General features: G+C 41.6%; 1 protein-coding gene and 1 long non-coding RNA gene across 2 annotated transcripts in view; one reads left to right on the forward strand and one right to left on the reverse strand.

Annotated features, from left to right (window-relative positions):
- Positions 1–289: 289 nt before the first annotated feature.
- On the reverse strand, positions 290–2,024 carry LOC125461491 (uncharacterized). Its single transcript, XR_007249506.2, has 3 exons — positions 1,690–2,024; positions 1,320–1,386; positions 290–1,199 (listed from the first exon to the last, which is right to left on the reverse strand). It is a non-coding gene; the product is annotated as an uncharacterized LOC125461491 (long non-coding RNA).
- A 156-nt stretch (positions 2,025–2,180) lies between these two features.
- The window catches only part of LOC125461349 (tyrosine-protein phosphatase non-receptor type 1-like), a 104,568-nt gene continuing 78,847 nt past the window's right edge, over positions 2,181–27,901 (forward strand). The window contains exon 1 of the mRNA XM_048550029.2: positions 2,181–2,353. Coding sequence (XP_048405986.1) covers positions 2,297–2,353 — 57 coding nt within the window. The 5' untranslated portion in view covers positions 2,181–2,296. The remainder of the gene's footprint in view (positions 2,354–27,901) is intronic.

Genomic DNA, 27,901 nt, shown 5'->3' on the forward strand with positions numbered 1-27,901 from the left:
AAAAACTTACAGATCAAACATATTAATATGATTTTCTTAGCATTGAAAAATCCAAAGAATTTCAGAGGTCAGTTGCCTTTGTTTCTGGAATGGTCAGCAACTAAAATGGTGAGATCAAAGACACTTAACTGTCCATTTGTATTTTTATCATGATCTATACTTAGGAAATAATTGGATCAAAGTTTTCTTGATGACAGGACAGTTTCTATTTAAAATGCTGTTGTAGGCCAATCTGCACAGCTGGGGAAATGGATAAATTGAAGTTCATCCAGAGATTTCTTAGCCTGGATAGAGAGTTAATATCTCAACTTTAACATCTGTATTACAGAAGTCATTTTGTGGCCCACATTAACTACAAAAATGTTATTAGGTTCACTGGTAAAAATCAAGATGGTCAATGAACAAATCACCAAAGTATGGTATTACTTTGATTGCACTTTTATTCATAAGTCTTGCAGACTATAAATTACAAAATTCAGATTATGTGCTAAATGGCTGCATCATCAGTAATTACTGTATTTTATTTCCATACATTTAAAGTTGAATACAATCATTTGTTAATGCGATACTTTTCAATCTTTGTAGCAAGAAACCGTGGAGGTTCTCTCTGTAACCTCTAATGCAATGATCATGGTTAAGAGATAATTAGTTGTTCAATTAGAATAGTACACTTCTCACAAACCACATCATGTTGAGTTTTCAGTTTCATGGGATGGGCAATTTGTCCCTCTGCCATAGAATGGGGTTGGGTGAAATATTGAATTGTGACTGATTAAGAAAAGATTAGAGATGTTGAATAATATACTAAAATGAGCTGGAAATTAGAACAATATAGTAAGATATATCCAGAAACTTTCAGGGCGTCAACTTTGAGTTGCAAGTTTTTTTTTTAAATTGGTTTTTCAATCTCTTACAATCAATGATAACAATCTCATGATGAATATATTTATGAAGCTTTCATGATTTGTCTAGTTTCCTAAGAAGAACCACCGTTTAGACGAGAGGACCATTTGAATTCAATGGTCTTGTCACAATTTTGTGGCCTTTTCTCTCAATTTGTACCTCTCCAGAGATAAGAGCAACTTAAAAAAAATCAGAAATTGAAACTGAAATAGGTCAAGCACCAACTGTACAGAGAAACATAAGTGATGTTTCAGGTCTAACATTTATGATCACCTTTCCTCGACAAAGAGAAAAATCTGAAACGAAAAAGAAATAAAGTGAGGATACAGAGTTTATGGCCAGAAATTTTTAACTTCATACTGAATGCAGAAGATAGTGCCCAAGCAACCAATAAGCATGTTGTTTCTTAGGCTTACGTTAAGAAATAACTGATTTGGCCTTTCACTGAAACGCTGCAGCAGGTAAGTGATCTTGGGTAACTTTCTGAAAGAAACACAACGCGGGGATCAGTCAAAATTGTTGATTTATTCATGTCTTCAACAGGACTTTCCAAACAGTCCCGCTACCTGGCAAATTGTTTCATAATTCTTTTAAAACTAAATGTTTTTAACCCTGAAAGACTTTCAAATCCTTCCTGTCAGCCTGGAGGACACTTACGTCATGGATAAAGTAGAGATTAATGAACTTGATCATATCATTAGCAACGTTCAATGATACAAGAACATCACTTTGCCATTATTGTGGTTACTGTTTCTTAGCTCAGGCAATTCTGTTAGATCCACCTACCGGCATACAGACTTTACTTTGCCATGAGCTCAGGTTTGGTTTGGATTTAGACACAGTTATGCTCTAACGAAGCCCCGAACACATTATCGGCTGGACTTTCTTTCCAGAATCTTCAAGCTGGCCCGCCACCAGGGCCCGTGGGATACAATCGGAGATTGAAGAACTACATCTCCCAGTAGGCATCGCGAAGCCCTCCGTGGATGCGGTATAAACATCGAGGAGCAAAGCATCCCGGATGTATGGAGCTGCACCCAATGTAAACAATTCCCCGTTTTTATGAAGCAATATCTGACTTTTCGGACTGAGCAATGTATTTCGGGCCGCTAGTCCGCACAGTCCTCTGGGATTTGGTAGGAAACGTCATTTCCTGGACAGTTTACTACAATTCCCATTAGGCAACACGCAAAGCCGTCCTGCGTTCCGTATTCTGATTGGTAGGGGCTGGTGCCAGTCATGGGTTGATGGTGTGTGTTTCCGGTGTGTGGTCGAAGCCCTCCTGCTGCGAGGGAGTTGAGATGAAGTGGTAGGAGCGGAGCGCGAAGGGGAATTTACAGCGTTAGCGTGAGGCCCAGAGTGGAGAGGAGACAGGCACAGCGCGCTTGCAGTCATGGAGCAGGAGTTCGCGGAGATCGATAAACAGGGCAACTGGGCGATGCTTTACCAGGTGAGGGTAGTACGAGTGTCCGGGATCGGGAGGGCGAGTGAGCGAGGCTCGGGAGCTTCCACCCCGCAGCCCGGGGGTTCGAGTTACATGCTGCCGGGAAGGAAGTGTAGACCGGTGGGTGCAATACCTGGGTCTGTATATTGGCAGCTTATGTGTCTGTCTTGATTCTGTGTGTTAATCATGTCCCGTCGGTGTGGGAACCGCTCGTGGATTGTGGCGGGGTTTGTCTAATTAGTTAGTTCAGTCAGCAACCACTCCAACAAATTATTGTGCAAACACTATAACCAGAAACTGTCAGTCTACTGTCTTGGTAATAAAGTGACTCACACCGACTTTTGAGAGCAGCATGGGCAAATGGTCTTTGTAGTTGCCGAGGGTGGTTTTTTCCTATCTGGAGGGTGAATTTGCTTTTTTAAAGCATCCGGTAACATTCATGAAATACATTGTTCCCTGATTTCGTTTGCCAACTTCAGTTATTAAATCATATCCTGGTTTCATTTTACAACAGTAACTAATTAGCGGTAATTATTGGTGGTTATAATAAGGTTAATTTTTGAATTAATTTTGACCAAGCCTAATAATGATCGTTCCCCATATCTCCCACGCTGTCTTGACGCTCTTTTGCCTGAGCATGAGGATGTCTCTTCGTGAAAATACTGTTGCAACTATGAAACGATGATCTGCAAATTCTGAGTCTCTTTCTGTAGGATGTAAAAATGAACTTGGTTGCATTTATTTAGCATGATAGGTTTTTTCACTTTCCTAAACTTGGGTGGACAAGTAAGTAACTTACAAATGTTTTGTCCTAGTGAAGTATGCAAGGCCTCAGATCGCTTATGTGCATTCCTTTGTACTAACCAGACCTAAAAAATCTACAAAATTATGAAATAAAAACTGAAAGAACTGTGGATGCTGGAAATCAAAAACAAAACAGAAATTGCAGGAAAAGCTCAACAGGCTTGGCAGCATCTAGAGAGAAATGAGCACTAACGTTTTGGGTCCATTGACCCTTCCTCAGAACTGATAGCTAGGAAAAAGTTGGTTTTCATGTAGAACGTATGGTGGGAGAGGGGCTAAGAGTAAATAGTAGGTGGGGAGAGAGCCCAAGGAGAGAGAAGAACAATTGGACAGGCAAAGGAGTGAATAATGAATATCCTAAGAGATATAGATATTAATCGGGACTATTTGTAATAGTAGACCATGTGATAACAAGGCCTGATGTGTGAGGGTTGGGGTAAGGACATGGGAGAAGGTGCCTCACGCTCTAAAATTGATCTTGATATTGAGCCCAGAAAGCTGTAGAGTTCCCAAGTGGAGAATGAGGTAACGTACTTCCAGCTTATGTTGAGCTTTGCTTCAACAAGCCTGAGACCAAGATGTTGGCCAGGTAACAAGGTGGTACAGGTGGTATATTGAAATGGCAGCCAACCAGAAGCTCAAGGTCTTTTTTTTGTGGACAGCTCGTAAGTGTTCTCTGAAGCAATCACCCAGTCAACCCTTTGTTTCCCCAAATTAGAGAAGACCACATTGTGAGCGGTGAATGTAGTAGACTAGATTAAGTGAAATGTGGATAAAGCACTGCTTCACCTGGAAGGTATATTTGGGTCCTTGGATACTGAGGAGGGAGGAAATAAATGGGCAGATGTTACACCTTCTCAGGTTGCTGGGGCAGGTGCCATGGGGCTGTGGGGAAGTGTTTGGCATGAAGGGGGAGTGGACGAGTGTGTCCCAGAAGGAATGGTCTTTGCAGGAGGCTGAAATGGAGGGGATTGGAATATGTCTGCTGTTGGCATCCCACTGGAGGTGGCACAAATGGATATAGATGTTGTTGGGATAGTAGGTGGGTGAATGGGGTGACCCTAATCACAGTTGTGGTAGGAAAGAGAAGGGTGAGGGCTGACGTTTGGGAGATAGGTCAAACCTGGCAGAGGGCCCTGTCAGCTACCGTGCTGGGGAATCCTCGGTTGAGGAAGAACATGGCTATCCCCTTGTTGAATTTGACATGTTCAGAACAGATGTGATGGAGGAACTGGGAGAATGGAATAGTCTTTATAGGATGCAGGGTGTATAGTCAAAGTAACTGTGTGGGTTGGTCGGTTTATCATAGATGTTGACAGCCAATTCCCCAAAAGTAGAAATAGTCTGAGATGTGGTAATAGGAACTGCCAGTGCTGCAGAATCTGAGATAACAAGGTGTAGAGCTGGATGAACACAGCAGGCTAAGCAGCATCACAGGACAAGGTGTAGAGCTGGTGTCCTGCTCCTCTGCTGCTTGGCCTGCTACGTTCATCCGCCACTACGCTTTGTTATCTCATAGTCTGAGATGGTCCGGGAGAAGGTGAGGGCTGGGTGGAAATTGGAAGCAAAATTGATAAACTATTCCAATTCTGGATGAAAGAGGGGAGCAGCACCAATGGTATCATCAATATTCTAGAGAAAGAATTGTGGTTGGGGGCTGGGATTTGACTGGAACCAGGAATGTTCCACATACCTTACAAAGAAACAGGCATACCCAGGGCCCATGAGGGTACCTATGGCAACTCTTCTGACCTGAAAAAAGTAAGAGGAGTTTGAGAAGTTGTGCAGAGTGAAGATGGTGGAGGAGGGTGGTGGTGAATGGGGACAGTTCATCCCTTTTTTCCAGAAAGAAGTGGAGAATCTGGTGACCACCCTGATGGGGAATGGACATATAAAGGATTGCATCTCCATGGTAGAGAGGAGCCCACAAACTAGAAATTTTGAAACTAATGTAAAATATCAGAGAAATTGTAGATTTAAGTGAGAAGGGAATGAACAAGGGGAGAAAAAAATTGAATCGAGTTAGGAAGAGCTGAGTTCTGCAGGGCAGAAGCAGGCAGAAGCAGTGGTCTGCCTGGGCAGTCCTGTTTGTAGATTTTAAGCAATATAATGAAGTTTGGGATTGGTTGGACATTTTATATGTAGTGTAGGTAATGAAATGATTGCAAATATTATGCACAGTGTTCAGGGATTCAGCAGATCATCTCATGTTTTGGGTATTTTGCTCTGAAGCTTCATCTTTCTCTCTTGGATGAGGAAGTTATTGATTGCACATTTTATGGCACTGTAGTCAGAAGCAGCTCTTAATGTTTTTGAAAGATAATTATTAAAGCGTGTTTAGCAGTCATTCCTGAGTTTGGAAATTAATACCATTTATTTTTAAAACAAATCTACAGAGACGTTTGTAGATTAATTGTATGTAAAATGTGAGGTAACCTTCGGAGAATTACATCACCTTCTGTTTTATATAGTGTTTTTGATACAGTGTGAAGTTTCCAATCTGCCTTGCAGAGGGGTGTATGAAGCAGACTGATTAGTCAAATATTGAGATTAGATGATGTGGGAAAATAAACAAAGGATTTATGGGAGTTTGTGAAATTATAAAGAAGTGAAATGGAATGCACTGCAGGTTGATAAAGACGGGGAGGGGGGGGGAAAACTAGATAAGCAAAAATGAGTCCATTGAACAAAGGCACTGAATTTCTGACCGAATTGGAGTTCAAATGAAGTAGAACTTGAGAGGTTGACCAGTTTTCAGGAACACTCATCTGGAGATGTTAAATACATAGATGAGAGTTGTAGGTGAAATATGTGCAGATAAGAATTTTTATCAGCATGCCAGAACACTGAATTTCAGGCATGCTTGTCAGACTCCAATTCAACCTCACCACCTTCCAAAGTACAATTCCTTCCCTCACCCAGATTAGATCTGTTTGAGCCTTGGACCACTTTTTCTGTCTACCAGCATGTTAGACTTGCATTCCAGGAAACGTGGCCGAGCTGTGTATACCTTTTTTTCCCCTTCTTCAGCATATAAAGGTTGTGCAGCACTTCCATTTTTAATCTAACTTCCTAATTTTCAAAATTCACTTCCTTAGTGCCTTAAAGCTTTTACTACAATAAACAATTTGAATGGAGTAATTTTGTCAATACACTGCAGGATCTCGGAGACTTCAGATGAATCTCAGTTCCTCTCTCTCAAAAAAATTCTTTAAACTTTCCTTAACAGTTTTGGTGTCTGATAAGTGATTTTGCCTATTCTCTTCTCTTTCTTTGTTGACAGTAGTTCACGTATAAATGCAGGTGACAACCTCACCAGAACAAAACAGGGGTTGATTGTACAGCCTCAAATGACAATCCTACTTTATGATATCATGCAAAATACTTGACACTTGTATTTTTCATATTTTCCATGCTGATCATGCAGTTGATCCCATTCTTAACAAACACAATTAATGACTGCTTCGGTTGATATACTGTCCTTGATTTTGCTCCTTGCTTTGATACTGCTTTACTGCTATCTATATTAAAGGCAGTTTGTGTCATTGTTACATTGCAACAGGAGTAGACCATTCAGCTCTTGGAGCCTGATCCACTATTCTAGACCATGCCTGATCATCTACGTCCATGCCATATTCCTGTGCTACCCCCATATCCTTTGATGTCAGCAGTAACTAGAAATCTATTAATCTGTCTGGAAATTAATGATTAAGTTTCAAAAGTCTCAGGAGCAGAGAATCCCAAGTTCCACCACCCCCTGACTGAAGATGTTCCTCCTTATCTCTGTCAGAAATAGCTTGCTTTTTATTCTGAGACTGTATTTCTGGTTCCACACCCCATCACCAGGGACAACATCCTTTCTGTATCTACTGACTGAGTACTGTAAGGGACCATATATTTCCTTTGTAGCTTTGAACTGAAATGAAAGTTCCACTGCTATATAGCTGAAATGCAGAGAAGTTTTGTCACTTGAAAAATCAAACCTTGCACCTTTTTAGCTGTGCAGTACTGATGATGGGGGAAAATGTTGTGGCTTGTAAGAACTGCAGCTTTTTTTGTTTGAGGTATTTTCAGTGTTGGAGCTGATTTCCTTGAATTCTCGGAGCACTAATTACAGTGTTGTAAGCTGTTGCATTGTTTGGGAATTTTGGGCAGAAAAGATCAAAACAACAGCACTTTAAAAAAGGAGGAAGGGAGACAAAGGCGGTGAACACATGGTGGGAGTGAATAAGTGGTGGAGGCTAGTACGATTATAACTTTTAAAAGGCATCTGGATTGGTATATGAATAGGAAGGAGGGGTATGGCCAAATGCTGGCAGATGGGACTAGATTTATATCGGCTAGCTGGTTGGCACGGATGAGTTAGGCTGAAGAGTCTGTTTCTATGCTGTCTATCTCTATGACTCTAAGACAATGTTGCTTTTCAAAGCAGTGAGGCAGATACCTTGAGAGAGTGACACCACAGTGTTAGGTGATGGATATTCTGCCTGATTACAGTCCTCTGGTTAAGTTGCAGTTTGTTACAAATCTAAATACGAGTGCTGTCAGAGACATCCAGAACCTGTAAGTTGGAGCCTTCTCTCTACTTATGTTGATGTGGTGTATATGGATTTCAGCAAGGCGTTCGATAAGGTTCCCCACAATAGGCTGTTGTACAAAATGTGGAGGAATGGAATTGTGGGAGATATAGCAGTTTGGATCGGAAATTAGCTTGCTGAAAGAAGACAGAAGGTGGTAGTTGATGGGAAATGTTCATCCTGAAGACCAGTTACTAGTGGTGTACCGCAAGGTTCGGTGTTGGGTCCACTGCCGTTTGTCATTTTTATAAATGACCTGGATGAGGGCGTAGAAGGATGGGTTAGTAAATTTGCAGACGACACTAAGGTCGGTGGAGTTGTGGATAGTGACGAAGGATGCTGTAGGTTGCAGAGAGATATAGGTAAGCTGCAGAGCTGGGCTGAGAGGTAGCAAATGGAGTTTAACGCAGACTAGTGTGAGGTGATGCACTTTGATAGGAGTAACCAGCAGGCAAAGTACAGGGCTAATGGTAAGATTCTTAGTAGTGTAGATGAGCAGAGAGATCTCGGTGTCCGCGTACACAGATCCTTGAAAGTTGCCACCCAGGTTGACACGGCTGTTAAGAAGGCATAGAGTGTTTTAGCTTTTATTAATAGAGGGATCGAGTTCCGGAACCAAGACGTTATGGTGAAGCTGTACAAAACTCTGGTGTGGCCGCACTTGGAGTATTGTGTACAGTTCTGGTCACCGCGTTATAAGAAGGATGTGGAAGCTTTGGAAAGGGTGCAGAGGAGATCTACTAGGATGTTGCCTGGTATGGAGGAAAGGTCTTATGAGGAAAGGCTGAGGGACTTGAGGCTGTTTTCGTTAGAGAGAAGAAGGTTGAGAGGTGACTTAATTGAAACATATAAAATAATCAGAGCGCTAGATAGGGTGGATAGGGAGAGCCTTTTTCGTAGGATGGTGACGGCGAGCACGAGGGGGCATAGCTTTAAATTGGGGGGTGAAAGATATAGAACAGATGTCAGAGGTAGTTTCTTTACTCAGAGTAATAAGGGAATGGAATGCTTTGCCTGCAACGGTAGTAGATTCACCAACTTTAGGTACATTTTAAGTCGTGATTGGATAAGCGTATGGACGTACATGGAATAGTGTAGGTTAGATGGGCTTGAGATCGGTATGACAGGTCGGCACAACATCGAGGGCCGAAGGGCCTGTACTGTGCGTAATGTTCTATCACAGCCACCCTTCCTTCCATGGACTCCGTTACATAGCTCGCTTCTGCAGAAAGGCTGTCAACATTATCAAAGTCCCAATGCACCCAGGTTGTTCTCTCCTCAGACCTCCTCTGTCAGGCAGCCTGAACACACTCACCAGCAGATTCAGGACCAGCTTCTTCCTGGCCATTATTAGTGATGAATGGACTCTCATAATGCTGATCTCGCTGAGTGCATGCCCCGTGCAGTGTAACCTGTCTAAGTCTTTTTAATCTGTATATCCTTGCTTACTGTATCTGCTTGTAAACCAAGCTTTCCACTGTACATTGGTACACGTGACAATAAATCAGCCAATCAATCAATGTAGTTGATGAGACAGCAAAACCACCAAAGCTTAAAAAGAGAGAATTCTAACAAGAGTTAGATCTACCAAATTGACTTTTAAAGTATAGTGTAACTGTTGCTTTACGGACAGCAGCATAAATCCATAAGAAATTGGAACGGAGTAAACTGTTTGACCCCTTAAGAGCCCAAGAGGATCATGGCTGATCCAACATTTCTCTCATCAACTTTCCTGCATTTTCCCCTAATCATAGATTCTTATTCGGTAGGAGAATCAATCTATCTCAGCCTTAAACGTACACAGGGAATCTGTTCCACAGCTCTTTGTGGCATGGAGTTCAAAAGTCACTTTGAGAGAATAATTTCTGCTCGTCTCTGTTAAATTATACCCCTTTACTCTGACACTAAGGCCCGTAGTCCCGAACTGTCCATGAGGGGAAATATGCTGTCAGTATTTACCTTGCCAAGCCCTTTAAGAATCCTATGCATTTCAATAAGATCGCCTCTCATTCTTCTAAACTCCAATGAGTTAAGAGCCAACCTGTCATCATTGCTAAAATTTAAGAGGAATGCTGTGAGAGACAAATTAAATTGCCCTTAAAAGCTGGACTTTTGAACTTTGGAATTTTATTTTGCCTATCTCTTTCTTTTGCCACCTTTAGAATGTGCCCAACTGTCTGTCTCGATCATGGATGACTGTGTAAGTATTTTGAAGTTTAAAGTGGTGTAAGACCATAAGACATAGGAGTGGAAGTAAGGCCATTCAGCCCATCAAGTCCACTCCGCCATTTAAATCATGGCTGATGGGCATTTCAACTCCACTTCCCTGCACTCTCCCCGTAGCCCTTGATTCCTTGTGAGAACAAGAATTTATCGATCTCTGCCTTGAAGGCATCCAACGTCCCGGCCTCCACTGCACTCCGTGGCAATGAATTCCACAAGCCCTGGCTGAAGAAATGTCGTCTCATTTCAGTTTTAAATTTACCCTCTCTAATTTTAAGGCTGTGCCCAAGGGTCCTAGTCCTAGCATCCACCCCTTCTAAGCCATACATTATCTTGTAAGTTTCCATTAGATCTCCCCTCAACCTTCTAAACTCTAATGAGTACAATCCCAGGATCCTTAGCCGTTCATCATACATTAAACCTACCATTCCAGGGATCATCCGTGTGAATCTCCACTGGACAAGCTCCAGGGCTAGTATGTCCTTTTTGAGTTGTGGGGCCCAAAATTGGACACAGTATTCTAAATGGGGCCTAACTCGAGCTTTGTAAAGCCTCAGAAACACATCGCTGCTTTTATATTCCAACCCTCTTGAGATAAACGACAACAATTGAATTACATCAGCCATTTCCTGGACCACTCTCCTAAACTGTCTAAATCTTTCTGCAGCTTCCCCACCTCCTCAGTACTACCTGCCTGTCCACCTACCTTCGTATCATTGGCAAACTTGGCCAGAATGCCCCCGGTCCCTTCATCCAGATCATTAATGTACAAGGTGAACCGCTGCGGCCCCAACACTGAACCCTGCGGGACACCACTCATCACTGGTTGCCATTCCAAAAAAGAGCCTTTTATCCCAACTCTCTGCCTTCTGTCAGACAGCCAATCCTCAATCCAAGCCAGTAGCTCAACTCGAACACCATGGGCCCTCACCTTACTCAGCAGCCTCCCATGAGGCACCGTATCAAAGGCCTTTTGGCAGTCTACATAGATAACATCTTCTGGGTTTCTCTGGTCTAACATACTTGTTACTTCTTCAAAGAATTCTAACAGGTTTGTCAGGCACAACCTCCCCTTACTAAATCCATGCTGACTTGTTCTAATCTGACCCTGCACTTCCAGGAATTTAGAAATCTTATGCTAAATCATCTGTAGTGTCAGGGATTTGCAGACTCTGCGGGATGGCTATGGGAAATGGAGGGTTACAGAAATAGGGTATGGAATGCTCTTTGAAGGATTGTTGTGGACTCAATGGGCTGATTGACCTGCTTTCACACGAGGGATTCTGTGAATATAGTTGCATTATGACAGCTTAAAAATCCTTTCATTTCTTTGCCATTTGTTAAAGTGTGTTACAATAGTTATTTTCTGATAATGATGGATGGAACCTTTGAATTGCTTTGGTTCTGAATAACGGTCACATAAATTGGTCATCTTGATTTTGTTATAGGATTTTATACATTTTGCGATGGTTTGTGGAAACAGTGAGGCATGATTACTTGCACATTTTTCCTGCTTAAGTTGTGACACTTTTAACAATTCTATACATTTGAGTTTGCCTCTCATTCTTCTAAACTCCAGAGAATACACACCCAGTATGCTCAAACTGTCCTCATAGAATGGTCTTACTATCCCAAGAATTAGTTCAGTGAATGTCTGCTGTGATTTTCCCCCATGGCAAATTTTTCCTTCATTAGGCAAAGGAACTACAACTACACACACTCCAGGTGTGGTCTCATTAGTGTTTCATACTATGGAAGCAAGATCTCTGTGCTCCTGTACTCCCATCCTCTTGGAATAAAGGCTAACACTGTTTGCCTTCCAAATTGCTGATAGCTGTCAATGATTTATGAACAAGAACCCCAATGCACCTTTTGACATTACCTCTTCTCAATCACTCACCATTTTAAGAAATATTCTGCTCATTTGTTCATCCTATCAAAATGAATAATCTCATTCACATCACATTCAGTCTGTCAAGCTGTTACAGTTAACTTGTCTGAACCTATTCAAAGCCTCTTTGCATTCTCCTCCCAACCTTTGCTCTAACAAACTTTCTGTCATTGGCAAACTTAGAAATATTACAGTTGGCCCCCGATCCAGAGTTTTGATATGTATTGAACAATTGGGGCCCAAACACTGATCCCACAGCTGGCAGTCTGCAAACCTCAGAGTGACCCATTTATTCCCATGGTGTCTTCTGCAGTTAATTAATCATCAATCCATATTAGTATGTTACTCCCAAATCCTGTAACCTTCTCTTTACTAACCACCTGTGTGAGACTTATCAAAATCCTCTGAAAATTTAAATACACTATAGTCACCAATTTCGTCTTATCAACATTCCAGTAAAATCCTCAAATTCTGTTAGGTTCATCAAACACGACCTGCCCTTCATAAATCCAGGTTGGCTGTCATTTCAGAAAAATATCCAATCATCTCATCCCTTATAAATGACAACATTTTGCTTGCTACTGAAATAAGGTAAACAGGCTTAGAGTTTTCGGTTTTCCCATCACCCCTTTCTTTACCAGTAGGGTTAAATTTGCACCTTTCCCATCTTCAGGCACATATGCAGAATTAATAATAGAATTTTGAAAGATGACCCCCCCCCCCCCCGCCCCCCAATACATGCACCATCTTTTTAACCACCTCTTTAATACTCTGGAGTCAAGGTTACTTGGTTCTGGTGAGTTGTCAGCTTTCAGTTTGATTAATTTTTGCAATACTGCTTGTTCACGAATACTGATTTCTTTCAGTTCCACACAGTCACTGGACCCTTGAATCCCAATTATTTCCTGGAATCTACTTGTGTCTTTCTCTGTGTAGACACATTATTTCTCTAGCTTGTCTGCTGTATTAGTTTCCTATTGTGTATTCTCTGGTCTCTGCCTGTAGTGGACTCTCATTTGTCTTGCTGATATTTTCTTTTTCTGTGTCCAATAGAAGCTTTTACAATCTGTTTTTTTGTTTCTTGCTATTTTGCATTCATATTCTTTCAATGTTGTGGTCCTCCTTTTGCTTAATTCTCCAATTCTCCAGCTCTCCCATCTTCAAGTTTACAGTTTTTTTTCTTGCAAATTTTATAAGCTTCCACTTCGAATACTATAGTTAACTTCTGTTAGCCGTGTTTGTCTTGCTTTTCCTGTTGGGTATTTTTGCCTTAAAATAGTATTCATGATTGTCTATCTATTGTCGTACTTTTTAATATGATTTCCAATTCACTGCACCAAATAACCTATACATTTTAAGAGACTCTCTTGAGGTTGAACTGCATTTATTTTTAAATTCATGCAAAACCCTATCAAGCTATGGTCACTGTTCCATAAAGGTTATTTTACAATAAAATTATTCATTTGTCCTTCATTGCAAAATACGAGATTTATTATAGCCTGTGCCCTTGTTTCCTCCTCATGTTGCTGAACAAAACTAGCTCAAATACAGTTCAGGAATTATTCTTCCACGGCATTGGTCCTCATTAGAATTACCCAGTTTATACATAGATTGAAGTCACCTATGATCACAGCATTCCCTTGTTACATGCACTGCTGGTTTCCTAATTTATACTGTGACCTACATTACCATATATTGGTGACCTCTAAACTACTACCAACATTTGCTGTGTCTAACTCTTCTTAGCTCCACTCAATCAGATTCTACATCCTGTTCTTCTAATTGAACACATCCCTTTTTATTAGCACTACCCTAACACTCCTCTTCCCTGCTATCCCCCGCCCCATGTCAAATAACTTTTAATATTCAGTTTCCAGTCTTGATCACCCTGCAGACATGTCTTTATAATTTCACTTCAATCATCCCCTTTTACTTTAGCACTGTCAATTTACCTAACTTGGAAATGTTGCATGCATTGTGGTAGTGCTCTTAATTCTGCCTTTTTAACACCACACTAATGTCAAATTACTGTAAATTCCATGGTTTGTTTCTGCTGCTTTTCACATTCACTTGCAGCTTTTCTAATTCCTGTTTGTAATTTTGAATTCCCTCTAAGGTTTCCATTCCTGTGACAAGTGAGTTTAATCGATCCCCACCAGTGCTAGCAAATCTTCTGTGAGGATATTAGTTCTGCGAATATGTAATCCGTCCTCTTTAAGTACCTGCCTCAGAACTCTCTAAAATATCTAAAACCTTACCTCTTTTACCATTTTTCCCCACTTCTGTTATGTAAATTCTGCTTGCCATGTGTGTCAACGTAAACCGGTTGCCAGGGAGGACTCTGCTTCAGACACTGAATCTCAAATGGTGCTGAATATTGTGCAGTTATCAGCGAATATCCCAGCTACTGGCCTGATGGTGGAGGGAAGATATATGAAGCAGCGGGTGATGCTTGGGCCTCAGACACTGTCCTGTCGAATTCCTGCAGTGATGTCCTATAACAGATATTGACTTTGACTTTGAACAGCTATAACAATCTTTCTTGGAGTTTGCTGTAATTCCTTACATGGGAGACTTTTCTTCCTGATTCCTGTTAACTCCAATTTTGCTTGGGTTTCTTGATGCCTTAGTCAATTTTTGTCCTGATATCAAAGGCAGTCCCTCACCTTACTTCTGATGTGTAGCTCTTATGTCAATATTTGGACTCAGATTGTAATGAGGTCAGGAGCTCCAAGCTCTAGCGGAACCCAAACTGAGTGCCAAGACACAGGCTATTCAATTGCAAGTGTTGCTTAGTAGCACTATTGATCAGTTTTTCTGCCACTTTGCTGATGATTGAGAATAAGTAAACATAATTGTATGGGTTGAATTTGTTCTGCCTCTTATGTGCAGCTCATTCCTGGGAAACGTTTCATATTGTTGGGTAAATGCCATTCTTGTACTTCAGCTTAGCTAGAAATGCAGCTGGTTTTGAAGCAGAATACTTCAGAATTACTGCTGTCTCTGTTACGTGGCATGAATCATATTGGTTGAAGATTGGTGTCTCTCTTCCAACAACAGGACAACGCTGAGATGGCCCATCGACTTGGCAATTCTGGTTGAACATGGATGTACATAATTCAGTCATCTTTTACACTTGTCTCTGTTGAGGTTGAGAGTATTTGTGGGGCTCCTATTAGTTGTCCACCATACGGATGTGATGACTGCAAAGCTTAAAGCTGTCCAGAGGACACTTGTAATTTCTTAACTCAGGGTGATCTGTCACTGTCATGCATTGTGCCAGTTTAGTCTTTGGCCAACTGAGCAAAAGAGAATGTTAAAAATCAGGATTTGAAACCTGAGACTAGGTCACAGTTTACTGGATATCAGAGATGCCATATTTTGGAGACTTTGGCTACTTAGAGGATTTTAAAATCATGAGGAGTGTGGATAGGCAGACATCTTTCCCTAGGGTACGAAACTGGCGGGCATAGAATTAAGGTGAGAGCGGAAACATTTAAAAAGGGCCTGAGGGGTAGCTTTTTCACAGAAAAGTAGTGCATGTATGGAACGAGCTGCCAGAGGAAGTGGGGGAACTGGGTACGATGACAACATTTAAAACTCATCAGATGAGAGGGATATGGGCCAAATGCTGGCAAATGGGACCAGGAGAGTTTGGGATGTCTGATTGGTGTGAATGATATTGTGATTTTTTTTATGTCAAAGTTTGACTTTTAACCAGAAAGATCAAAGGTTACTTAGGATAATGGAAATGTGGAACTTGGAACACAAATAGATTTCCCCTTCCCCATTCCAAAACCAGCCCAGTTTGTCCCTCCACCCACTGCATCCTAAAACTAGTCCAACCTGTCTCTGCCTCCCTGACCTGTTCTTCCTCTCACCCATCCCTTCCTCCCACCCCAAGCCGCACCTCATCTCCTACCTACTAACCTCATCCCACCTCCTTGACCTATCTGTCTTCCCTGGACTGACCTATCCCCTCCCTACCTCCCCACCTATACTCTCTCCACCTATCTTCTTTTCTCTCCATCTTCGGTCCGCCTCCCCGTCTCTCCCTATTTATTCCAGAACCCCCACCCCATCCCCCTCTCTGATGAAGGGTCTAGGCCCGAAACGTCAGCTTTTGTGCTCCTGAGATGCTGCTTGGCCTGCTGTGTTCATCCAGCCTCTCATTTCATTATCATAGATTAAAGCAGTTGTTCTGTTTGGAACTCTTGCAGTAGGGGACTGTCGAGGAGAACAGCAAGAATGTTTTACGGATGTCCTTGAGGCATCCTTGAAGAGGGCAGACCTTTTTGTCAACTCTTAGGATTTCCTGATCTGTTACCGACCCAGAAGGGGAAGGCTCATTCAGGAGGGCACTGAACACATCAAGCAACTCCATTGGGAGTGTGCAGGCATGAATTTGAGACTTTGGAGTGAGCATGCATTCCTCCAAAACAATCCCTCACTCACCACATGTCCAGCATGTGGCTGACTCTGCGAATTGTGCAGTGAATTTGTCAGCCACTTTAGAACTCATTGACCCAATGTGGAAGTAATCTTCGATCTCTACACTGTCCAGGAGAGAAGACATGGTGATTTTTAAGTCAAAATTTGACTTTTAATCTGAAGAAAAAATTGAAAGCATACGTTTTTATTCTGGCACATCCCAATAAATTCTAATCTTTCTTCTGAAAGACAGAAGATCTATAACAACATTTATATGGAATAGAGTGATTAACCATAATGCCAAAAATGGATGTTCACTAGTGCAAGACACTGTCTGTCATGTCAGCTGACTGCGACAGGCCACAAGAAGTATCTGCATGCACATGGACAGGAGTTGTCACCAGGTGAGGGGTGAGAGGGCGAGGGAGGCAGTGTTGCAGGCTGATGCTTATGAAACAGAGCTTCTCTTACCTGGCAGTGCCTGTGGATCATGTCTTCTCCGTTGGTGATAATGGGAACTGCAGATGCTGGAGAATCCAAGATAACAAAGTGTGAAGCTGGATGAACACAGGCCAAGCAGCATCTCAGGAGCACAAAAGCTGACATTTCGGGCCTAGACCCTTCATCAGAGAGGGGGATTGGGAGAGGGTTCTGGTAGAAATAGGGAGAGAGGGGGAGGCGGACCGAAGATGGAGAAAAAAGAAGATAGGTGGGGAGGGGATAGGTCAGTCCAGGGAAGACGGACAGGTCAAGGAGGCGGGATGAGGTGGTAGGAAATGGAGGTGTGGCTAACCCTTCCTCCCACCTCAGGCCGCACCTCCATTTCCTACCTACCACCTCATCCCGCCTCCTTGACCTGTCCGTCTTCCCGGGACTGACCTATCCCCTCCCCACCTATACTCTCCTCTCCTCTCCACCTATCATCTTTTCTCTCCATCTTCGGTCCACCTCCCCCTCTCGCCTACTTATTTCAGAACCTTCTCCCCATCCCCCTCTTTGAAGGGTCTAGGCGCGAAACGTCAGCTTTTGAGCTCCTGAGATGCTGCTTGGCCTGCTGTGTTCATCCAGCTTCACACTTCCCTCTCAGTTGGTGTTCCTTTGCTGCTCTCACTTTGCTTCTCTGTGATAAGCCATAAATGTAATCAGAAATGTAGTAGATCAATCTGAATAACACCAAAAAGTGACTGTAGTAACTTTCAAAATGTCTGCTTTCCATTGGTTCCTCTTTGGACCATCTAGTGGGTGGTAGCATTTGGAATGACATTTGCGCCCTGTGTGGGAAATACGACAGTCAATTTGCACACAGCAATTTCCCAAAATTAACAAATGATAACAATAACCTGTAGAGCTCAATGAGGTACCTGCTATCTGAGAGATCAAGTTTTCAATGGTAACAGTGCTTATGGATGCATAGCATTGGGAAATGCATTTCATTTCTTCCAAGTAAACGGGAAAAGCGCCTTAACCTTTCAATTGCTACTGCAGCTAGTTACCAATAAAACAAATATGGTTATCAAATATGGTTAACAAAAATGTATAGCCTGTCTGCTTACTGGAAATACTTGCCGGAGTACAATTTAGTGAGCTTGTGCAGAACTGCATTGATTGGTAATGGAATAGAGTTTCTGAGCCTGGGGCTTGTCTGTTCTGTGCACTTTTCTCTTTTTCTCTCTTGCCCTCTTGTGTCTCTTTTATTTCCCCTCTTAATTTTCTTACCTCTAGGTGAAGAGCTTAGCCACAGTGATGGCATCACTGTGATGTGTTGCCCAGCAGCATAGACTCATGGCAACAGCGCCAGAGGTGAGTTCGGGCTCTTGGCGGCTTCTGCATCGTTGAGGTAGTCTTAGTGCCAACTTATGGCTGCTGTGTTGGAGGTGGCTTTGGATTTCTGGTGGTGTCTGTCTTGCGCAGATTCATGGAGGCGGTAGTGGAGGTGAGTTTGAGCGCAGTATGAGACCCAGCAATGTCAGCAGCAGGTGCATCAGCAAGGTGGGTCTGAAGCAAACTCATGATGGCGGAGTCAAATTTGAGCCGGTGTGGGACTGGCAGCATTGGCGTCTAGATTGGTGAGGGTATTGGTGGAAGCGAAATGGTGTTGAAGAGCAGCAACTTTTGTTACGGCAGCAGTGTAGTGAGGGGATCTTGTGTCTGGCCACTAGGTCCATGACCCATGATGTAATACTTGGCAAGAAGGACTGCAAAGTCGGAAACTTCTTTTTTTTTCATTTTTCTGCCTTTTATGTTCTATCATTTGGTTCATTTTTCTGTGTTCTAACATGGTGCCGGAGAGTGGTGATATAATACAATACTTTTCACTGTATTTTGTAATAAGATACATGTAACAGTTAATAAATAAATCAATAAGTCAATGACTAGGTTCAGTTCCATCGCATCATTCAAATACAGTGAGAAGAGACTTGACAATAATGGTATCCATCCATTCGTTCAGATGTCAATTACACTAAATTACTCCTTAGAACATTAGCAACAACTGTCATGCTAGCGGTAGGGAAATATTAATTTAGTTACATACAAGATCAAAGGAATTTAGATTGCATTAATCAAAGGAAGTAGCTTACATGTTTATCAGAAAATGTAAACAAAATATGATTGGGAGCAATTTAGAATCCATATGAAGACGGAGAAACTGATAAAATGAAAAGGAAATATAAACATAGCCTAGCCAGAAGCGCACAGATGTAATAAAAGCCTTTTAGGTTTGTGAGAAGAAGGTTGGCACAGTAACTTGGATGCATACAGGCAAAGACAGTGAGCTTTTATAATGGAGAATAGGGAAATTAAATAATTACCTTATCTTCATGGAGTGAAGGCACAGAAGTGATATGAAAAGGAGGTACTTGTAAAAATTGGGAACTGGATGATATTAGTGTTATTAAAAATTAACTGGCTTGAAGGTTGATAAAATCGCTGTACTATGAAAGCTACATCCCAGGATGCCTAAAAATATTGGCCGTAGAAATAATTGATGTATTGTTGGCTATTTTTCAAAATTCTGTGGTCCCTGGAAAGGAAACTTGTGCCACTTTATAGTTGAGAAAGGAGGGAGAGAGAAAATGACAAATTTCAGGTTTGTTAGTTTGATATTAGTAGTAGGGAAAATCTTAGAATCAGGATGTAATACTTAGATGCTTTAAAAAAACATGATAATATGATCATCATGGATTTTTGAAGGGGAATCACAAATGGTTATGGTGCTCAGGAGCCTATTGCGTTAATTAAGCCTAAATGGTTCTGCACCAAAACTATTACTTAGTGCTAATTTCCTATTGCCCAATCCATGTTTAACAAGCCTTTTGAGCACTTTGAGAATGTTACTTTTATCATAGATAAAGGAAAACTTTAGAATTAGAGAAATATCATTTTCTGAAGGTTGGGAACTTGAACAAAATTGGAGAGGGATTGGATATGGAGGGATTTGAACCTAAAGATGAGAATTCTATATTTGAAGCATTTCAAGGCTGAGATGGCAGAGAGTTATGTGGTAACAGTTTTTGGGTAAATTCAGATTTTAGAGGGCACAAGATGGGAAGTGAGCCAAGAGAGTGTTGGAATATTCTGCCCTGAAGATAACCACATGCAGTTTTCTATTATTTTCAGCAGCAAATGGAGGTAGGGTGATGTACTAGAGGTGGGCTGTATTGTAAAAGTGGTTTGAATCAAAAATGTATCTCTAGAACAAGTGCAGTACTAAGGTTAATAAACTCTGTGGTTAATTTTTTTCTCCTCTCAACATGAAAGCATATTCCATTAAATTTCACATACTATTCTTCTGTCCACTCCTTCAGTTTCTGAGGTGCTACTTCTCTCTCTTCTAGCAGAGAGATCACTTATTTCTTTCATCTGAAGAGTCTTTTGTTTTTAAAAAAAACAGATTCCATAATGGATTGGAAGTTGCAAGATGAAAATTTGGCACTTCAGAGCCAAATACTTGGCAAATTTGCAAGTGTTTCTTTTAGAATACATAATATGTATTTAGAATAAACAAAATGCTTTAACTTTTATATCATTTAACTAAAATGTGAACATCAACCTAAAGTAAGGAACATGGTCAGTGTACAGGGAACTTCAGAGTGACAGGAAGGCCGAGTGAGTGTACTATTGGAAATTAAATGCAAGGGGGGTGCCAAAGGTACTTTAACTAAGATGTTCTACAAGAAGTAAAATTCTTCAGAGTGAGAGGTGAGTTGGAGAGGATAAAGGGTGTGGACAGAGAGACCTACCCACAGTGACACCAGCTGTGGAGTGATGTTACAAGCCACTGAGTAGGGCTGGTGTTCATGCATCCCCCTCTTGCTCTTCTGTCTCCCAATAAACATAGCTGGTTAAGTATAACACAGAGGTAAAGAAGAATTTCTTCTGAGGATAGAGAATTTGGAATCCGAAAACACTGGGTGCTCCAGAGACTGCATCATTAAGTCTATTCAGGCCTACGGTAGACAAGTTTTTAATCAACAAGGAAATCTAGGGTAAGGGGAAAAGGCAGAAATATGGAGATTTCTCAGACCAGTCTTGGTCTTTTTGCATGGTGGAGTAGACTCCATGGGCTGCATGACCTGCTTCTGCTCCTGTGGCTTAACTTGAATTACCATGACTTTGACATTTTAACTACAATCTTTAGTTTTCAGCTTTTCCAAAAAGTCGATCTAAGATGGATAAAATTAAGGTATTTTATAGCTAGTCACATGTTTTTTTAAAAAAACTTTCAACACAGTTTTGCATTTATTTTCTCAACTATATTAGAGATGATAGACTGCAACTGTAAAACCTAATGTATAACCATGGTTTAGTTATTCCACCTCAAACAGCTATTTTTGGTTAAAAAATAGTTTGAAATTGGAAGAGTAGCATAATGATTAACCTTTTATACACACAGTAAAAACACTAATTGCTTTCCTTGACTTAATTTATTTTAGGCTTTTTGTTACGAGCCTGGGAGCTGCAAATTCAACATTAAAGTATCACAGTTGTCAACCTGTGCTATAACCCATCTAATTTGGTACTGCTTGCAATTCGATAGTTATGTTAGGTTTGAGTTTTTGTTAAAATGACAATGAGTACTCATTTCCTGGCTTTAACTTGGTTTCTTCACCATGAGTTTCCCCAGAATTATCACAGCTTTTACTTTAATAGCCTTTTCACCTGAAATGTTTATAAAAGCCAATGGAAATCAGGGTGGAATCATATCATTTACTACAAATCATTTGTGTTGGCACTTCATAACAAATATTTGATTCCCCTTAAGTATATTGCACATCTAATCAATTTTCTCAATTAATAGATTTAATTTCCTTTCAACGCATACAAAATAATGCATAATTTCCTGAATCACTTTATTTTTGCAGAAACATTGAGTGTCACAGATCATGTTTGGTAGATGCCACCTTAATGATCATTGCCATCATAAAGATATCCACCTGAATATATCCTGATTAAAATGGGATAAATGCAAACTTCCGTTGGAGTTTAGAGATAACACAGTGTGGACCTTGAGGAACATAGCAGGCCAGGCAGCATCAGAGGACCAGGAAAATTTCGGGTCAGGCCCCTTCAGAAATGGGGGAGGGGGAAGGCAGCTCAGAAATAAACAGAGGGGTGGAGTGGGACTGGTGATAAGTGAGTGCAGGTAGGCAGTGGTGGGGATTGGTCAGTAAGGTAGGAGTGGCAGATAGGTGAGAGAGATGGTCCGGTTATGTCAGGTCAAGGAGGTGGCGATGAGAGAGAGAGGTTTGATCCTGAGATGAAGCCGGAGGTGGGGAGATTTTGAAACTGGTAAAATCCACATTTAGGCCTTTGGTCTGTAGCCTCCTGAGTGGAATATGCTGCTCCTCCAGTTGCCGGATGATGTCGTTGTGGCACTGGAGGAAGCCCAGGATGGACTTGTCACCCAGGGAGTGGTAGGGGGAGTTGAAATGGTTCGTGACTGGACAGTGTTGTTTGTCACAAATAGAGTGCAGACGCTCTACAAAGTGGCCCCCAGGCCGCCACTTCGTCTTGCCGATGTAGAGGAGAGCAAATCACAAGCAACGGATGCAGTAGACCACATTGTCGGATTTGCAGGTGAACTTCTGTCTAATGTGGAAGGTTTGTTTGGTGCCTTGAATGGAGGTGAGGTGGGAGATATAGGGGCAGATGTGGCACCTCCTGCAGTTGCAGGGATAAGTGGGCTTGCAGGGGCTAGTGGGAGTGTGGAGAAGACAATGGAGTCGCAGTGAGAGCGATCTTTGTGAAAGTCAGATAGGGATGGGGAGGGAAATATATCTTTGGTTGTGGGGTTGGATTGTAGGTGGCGAAAGTGGCAGAGAATGAAGCGTCATGATCTGTTGGAATTTTTGTTTTGAGCTTATTTAACTAGTCGAAAACCTCTAACCCATTAAAATGAAGTCATTGATTTTTCGTGATTGTCTAGAGGAAATCTTAAAAATACTTGCATTTTACACTAATGTTTCTTTCCAATTCAGTTTTTATTTTAAACTGTCACAGTCTGAGATGTAATTTCCTCCCAACCCAGGGCTTTTCTTATTGGCATTTCGCATGTTTTATTCCGTTTTATTGTATTTATCCACCTGCCTTGCATACTGCAGAATTTGTGCAAGGTTTTTTTTTTGTTTGGCCAGTTTTAACTTATTTCTTAAAGCATTAAGATTTATATTGCCTAATTTTACTAGTTTTGGAAATGTGAAATCCTCCATGTTCAATATTATAATTCATGCAATTTGCTTGGCTTTGAATAAAGATTTGACAAAACTGTTTTTCTTTTTACCCTCACGTTGTTTAATCAAGTGAAGTTTTTTGACATTGAAGAGTTAGCTTTGAGTCTTCAATATTTCTGACTGCCACATCATGTTAAAGTTTATTGCTGTGCAGTTGCATACCAAAACGATAACACCTCTGTATTCAGTACATGATCAAATACCATGTTGAATTCAGAAGTTCCTTTTATGTAATCAGAAACCCGTCATGAACTATTTTTGAGTTTAAACTGCATGGCATTGGCCAATTTAAATAAAATCTGTCTAAGTTAGCAATTAAAATAGCTTTAGTGTTTTCCCTTAAGGTCTATCTGAATTTGTGTTGAACACATTAGGTGAAATCTGCTGACACTTAGAGATGTTGTCTGTTGCAATTTTTATTGTGCCTTAGAATTTTCCTTCTGTTTAAATCTTGGTGGTTTTGCCAGATTTGAGTGCCTTTACTGTATTCTCGTTAGAAAAATTTATCTTGATTGATATCCCAAAGGAAATAATGTGGACCCAATAAAGTTATTGCTAAGGCCCTCAGACTTTGGTGTAGTCTGAAAAGGAACAGACTTTCTAAAACAATTCTGTAGTCTCTCAAGGGGATTATTTGGCAGGGTTGGGACAGTGTTGAGATGAGGAAACTTGAAATCATAATTTACTGGTTGGCCTATCAAGCCAGACTGAAACTATGACAACTGGTCTCTTCCTTTCTGGCAGTTCTGTCTATCATATTGTGTATTTCCCTTCCATATTATTTTTTACATCTGTTCACTGGCTTATAACCTGAACTAGATATAAATTAAGATGTCCGAAATCCAGGAGATCAGAGGACTTGCAGCATGTGTGTTATCTAGCTGATCGTGAGGTAGTCTGTTTGATCCTTGCAATTTTATTCCATTGGCTTATCAACATTTAAGTCATTCTGTAATTTCTCTTGAAGGTGGTGGTGAGCTACCTCCTTAAATCACTACAATCCAATGTGGTGTAGGTACAGCATCTGTGGTGCTGCAAAGGGAGTTTCAGATTTTTCACTCAGCAGCGATAAAGGAACCATATTTTTTAACTTAGTTGGACTGTAATTTGAAGAAGAACTTGTAAGTGGTGTTCCAATGTGCCTGTTGCCCTTGGATTCATGGGTTTGGAGTTTGCTCTTGAAAGATCTTTAGCAAATTGCACAAGATGCACCATAGCGCATTAATGACACACACTTGTGACTCCATGCTGGCCATGTAGGCAATGAATGTTGGAAGTGGTGGCTGAGTTGAAGTCGTCTTACTGATATAGCTGTAGCTAATTTCTGTCTGTGTTTGTGTGCGGATGTCATCTATAGTTTAACTTCTGGCAGATGACTGAATTTATCGTTGGGGAAATTTGTACTGCAACCTGTTTTCCAGTGCATCAATGGTGTTTTGGAAATTGAAATCATTTTACAAACAGGATTTTTTTTAAAATGCAGCTTTTTTCCTTTATCCATTTTGTGTTGTGCCTCCTGAATAATCACTGAATTAAGCAGGTCCTTTATTTTCATGGAATATTTTCTGAATGTAAAGAAGCATTGTGGTAGCATTCTAGGATTATAACAGTATATGTAAATTGTTTGCGATTCCTACTTTTATGATTTGTTAGGGTATCCTCAAAACATGGTGAAGCTTATACTCTTACTTTCTTACATTGCCTCAGAGACCTTTGGTTGCCTTGGATGGAGAGCCTTTTGAAGGCTGTTTTGATTGGGACTCTGTTAAGGCACAGTAGCAGAGTGACACCAAGGTTAAAGTAGAATCTGGTCTGGGATATTGTTTAGTGGTTGTTGAAGGTCATTTAGGTAAGAGGACACACAGCCACTGTTAAATTAAACTGCAACGATTAGAGTTAAATAGCAGAGCCACAGATGCAGTGGAATTTAACGAGTATGTGGTCAAAGTGACAATAAGAAATCTTGAGGCACTTGACACCAACAGTATACCTTTTAAGTGATAATAGGAACTGCAGATGCTGGAGAATCCAAGTTAACAAAGTGTAGAGCTGGATGAACGCAGGCCAATCAGCATTTCAGGAGCACAAAAGCTGGTGTTTCGGGCCTAGACCCTTCATCAGAGAGAGGAATGGGGAGAGGGAACTGGAATAAATAGGGAGAGAGGGGGAGGCAGACCGAAGATGGAGAGAAAAGATGATAGGTAGAGAGGAGAGTATAGGTGGGGAGGTAGGGAGGGGATAGGTCAGTCCAGGGAAGACTGACAGGTCAAGGAGGCGGGATGAGGTGATAGGTCAGAAATGGAGGTGAGGCTTGGGGTGGGAGGAAGGGATGGGTGAGAGGAAGAACAGGTTAGGGAAGCGGAGACAGGCTGGGCTGGTTTTGGGATGCAGTGGGGGGAGGGGACAATTTGGGCTGGTTTTGGGAAGCAGTGGTGGAAGGGGAGATTTTGAAGCTTATGAAGTCCACATTGATACCATTGGGCTGCAGGGTTCCCAAGCGGAATATGAGTTGCTGTTCCTGCAACCTTCGGGTGGCGTCATTGTGGCACTGTAGGAGGCCCATGATGGACATGTCGTCTGAGGAATGGGAGGGGGAGTTAAAATGGTTCGCGACTGGGAGGTGCAGTTGTTTGTTGCGAACAGAGCGGAGGTGTTCTGCAAAGCAGTCCTCAAGCCTCCGCTTGGTTCCCCCAATGTAGAGGAAGCCACACCGGGTACAATAGGTACAATATACCACAATGGCAGATGTGCAGGTGAACATCTGCTTGACATGGAAGGTCATCTTGGGGCCTGGGATGGGGGTGAGGGGGCAAGTGTAGCACTTCCTGCGATTGCAGGGGAAGGTGCCAGCTGTGGTGGGGTTGGAGGGGAGTGTGGAGTGGACAAGGGAGTCGCGGAGAGAGTGGTCTCTCCGGAGGGCCGACAAGGGTGGGGATGGAAAAATGTCTTGAGTGGTGGGGTCGGATTGTAGATGGCGGAAGTGCCGGAGGATGATACGTTGTATCCGGAGGTTGGTGGGGTGGTATGTGAGAAAGAGGGGGATTCTCTGGGGGCGGTTGTGGCAGGGGCGGGGTGTGAGAGATGTGTTGCGGGAAATGCGGGAGACGCGGTCAAGGGCGTTCTCGACCACTGTCGGGGGGAAAGTTGTGGTCCTTGAAGAACGTGGACATCTGGGATGTGCGGGAGTGGAATGCCTCATCCTGGGAGCAGATGTGGCAGAGGTGGAGGAATTGGGAATAGGGGATGGAATTTTTGCAGGAGGGTGGGTGGGAGGAGCTGTATTCTAGGTAGCTGTGGGAGTCAGTGGGCTTGAAATGGACATCAGTTTCTAGCTGAGACTGAGAGGCCCAGGAAGGCGAGGGATGTGTTGGAGATGGCCCAGGTGAACCTGAGGTTGGGGTGGAAGGTGTTGGTGAAGTGGATGAACTGTTACCTTTTAATTTCCTTTCAGCCATGCCCATTAAAGTATTTCAGCAGAATTAGTATGCACGCTGACAAAATAACCTGGAATAGTATCTGTAGTCATTTTCATAATTAAGGTGAAGCATGAATGTGAACTGTGAAAGCTGTCTTCCCTGTATAGAGGATCAAGAGATGTCTTCCTACCATGGGAGTATGTTTCAGCTACAGACCACAGTTCAATCAGTCTCCTTCAAACTGGGATCTTGGAGTGCATTCAATGGCCAAGAAAACCAGAGCCCACCACTGTTTAAGTAGCAAGTCATGATTCAAGTGTGAAGGGAATTGAGCTCTGGGTTTGAATAATGCATAATTAGCCTTGCATTGTAAGTGGAAATGTTGATCAAAGAACCTTTGAACTGCTTATAGACTTCTGGGAGCACAAGTGTGCTGACAGTTAGAAAAATAAAATTTTGATTAATTGAAGTCATAATTTGAGGAAATCTGAAAAGATTGAGGTTCATGGAAGTAGTATGGTACTTATAGAAACCACCATAATATTTCTAGACAATGGGTCTTGAAATTAATTTTAATTGTACCTTAAATGTATAATCACAACTAAAATGCATTTGAAATTCATTTTAATATACTTGCACCATTTTAACTCTGGCTTACAATATGAGAGGTAAGGGAAAAGTTGTGACTTAGATATTATGTGGATATATTATTGGGTGGTGACACCTTCATGTACTTTTGCAAATTTAAAAATTACTTAATTATTAGTTCATATCCTTTTAGAAACATGCTTCCTTTTTTGCACACTGAATTAGGTGATTTAGCTCCCAAGTTTGTGACCACTTTTTACCTTGTTGCATGTTGAGACTTTCATATGAAGAATTGGGAAATGTGCTCCCAATTTGGTGCAGGATAGTGACATTTCAATATAACAATAAATATTGTGAATTTTGTGCTTGCTTTAAGAAGCAACAGTTCATGTAGAAGTTCTTTTCAGCAGGTTAGATTGTGTAACCATTGACCAGAAGAAGTGACTAAGCCTTTTCAGTCTTGACTCAGTAATGGGGCTGTTGTCTCTGACTCAAATTGTGGGCTCGAGTACTGCTTGAGAAGAGACCCTGCCTCTTCTGTTGTGCATAAAATATTGCAGTATTCAAAATAAGAGCATTGGCACTGTGCTGATCATTGATCCAATATTTAACACTCAGCCAGCACCAGTTTTTAAAAAAAGCAGATTAGTTGATATTTTACTTTTTCATGTAAGTAGGATTTTGCCGTGTACATCTTGACTGCTGCTGAAATGCAGCGTTAACATGCCAAAATTTGCTTGTGGGCACTTAACGAAATCCTAAAGTTGTGCAAAACTTTGGATAATACAATGTTTAACATCCACAGTCGTCATCATTTACAGTACAGGTTTCATAGGAAAGTGGTTGATCCTTAGTGTTATTTTTGGAAATGGCCATTACTTACAACAGCATTG

Source organism: Stegostoma tigrinum, chromosome 19 (assembly GCF_030684315.1).
Source record: "Stegostoma tigrinum isolate sSteTig4 chromosome 19, sSteTig4.hap1, whole genome shotgun sequence".
NCBI lineage: Eukaryota > Metazoa > Chordata > Chondrichthyes > Orectolobiformes > Stegostomatidae > Stegostoma > Stegostoma tigrinum.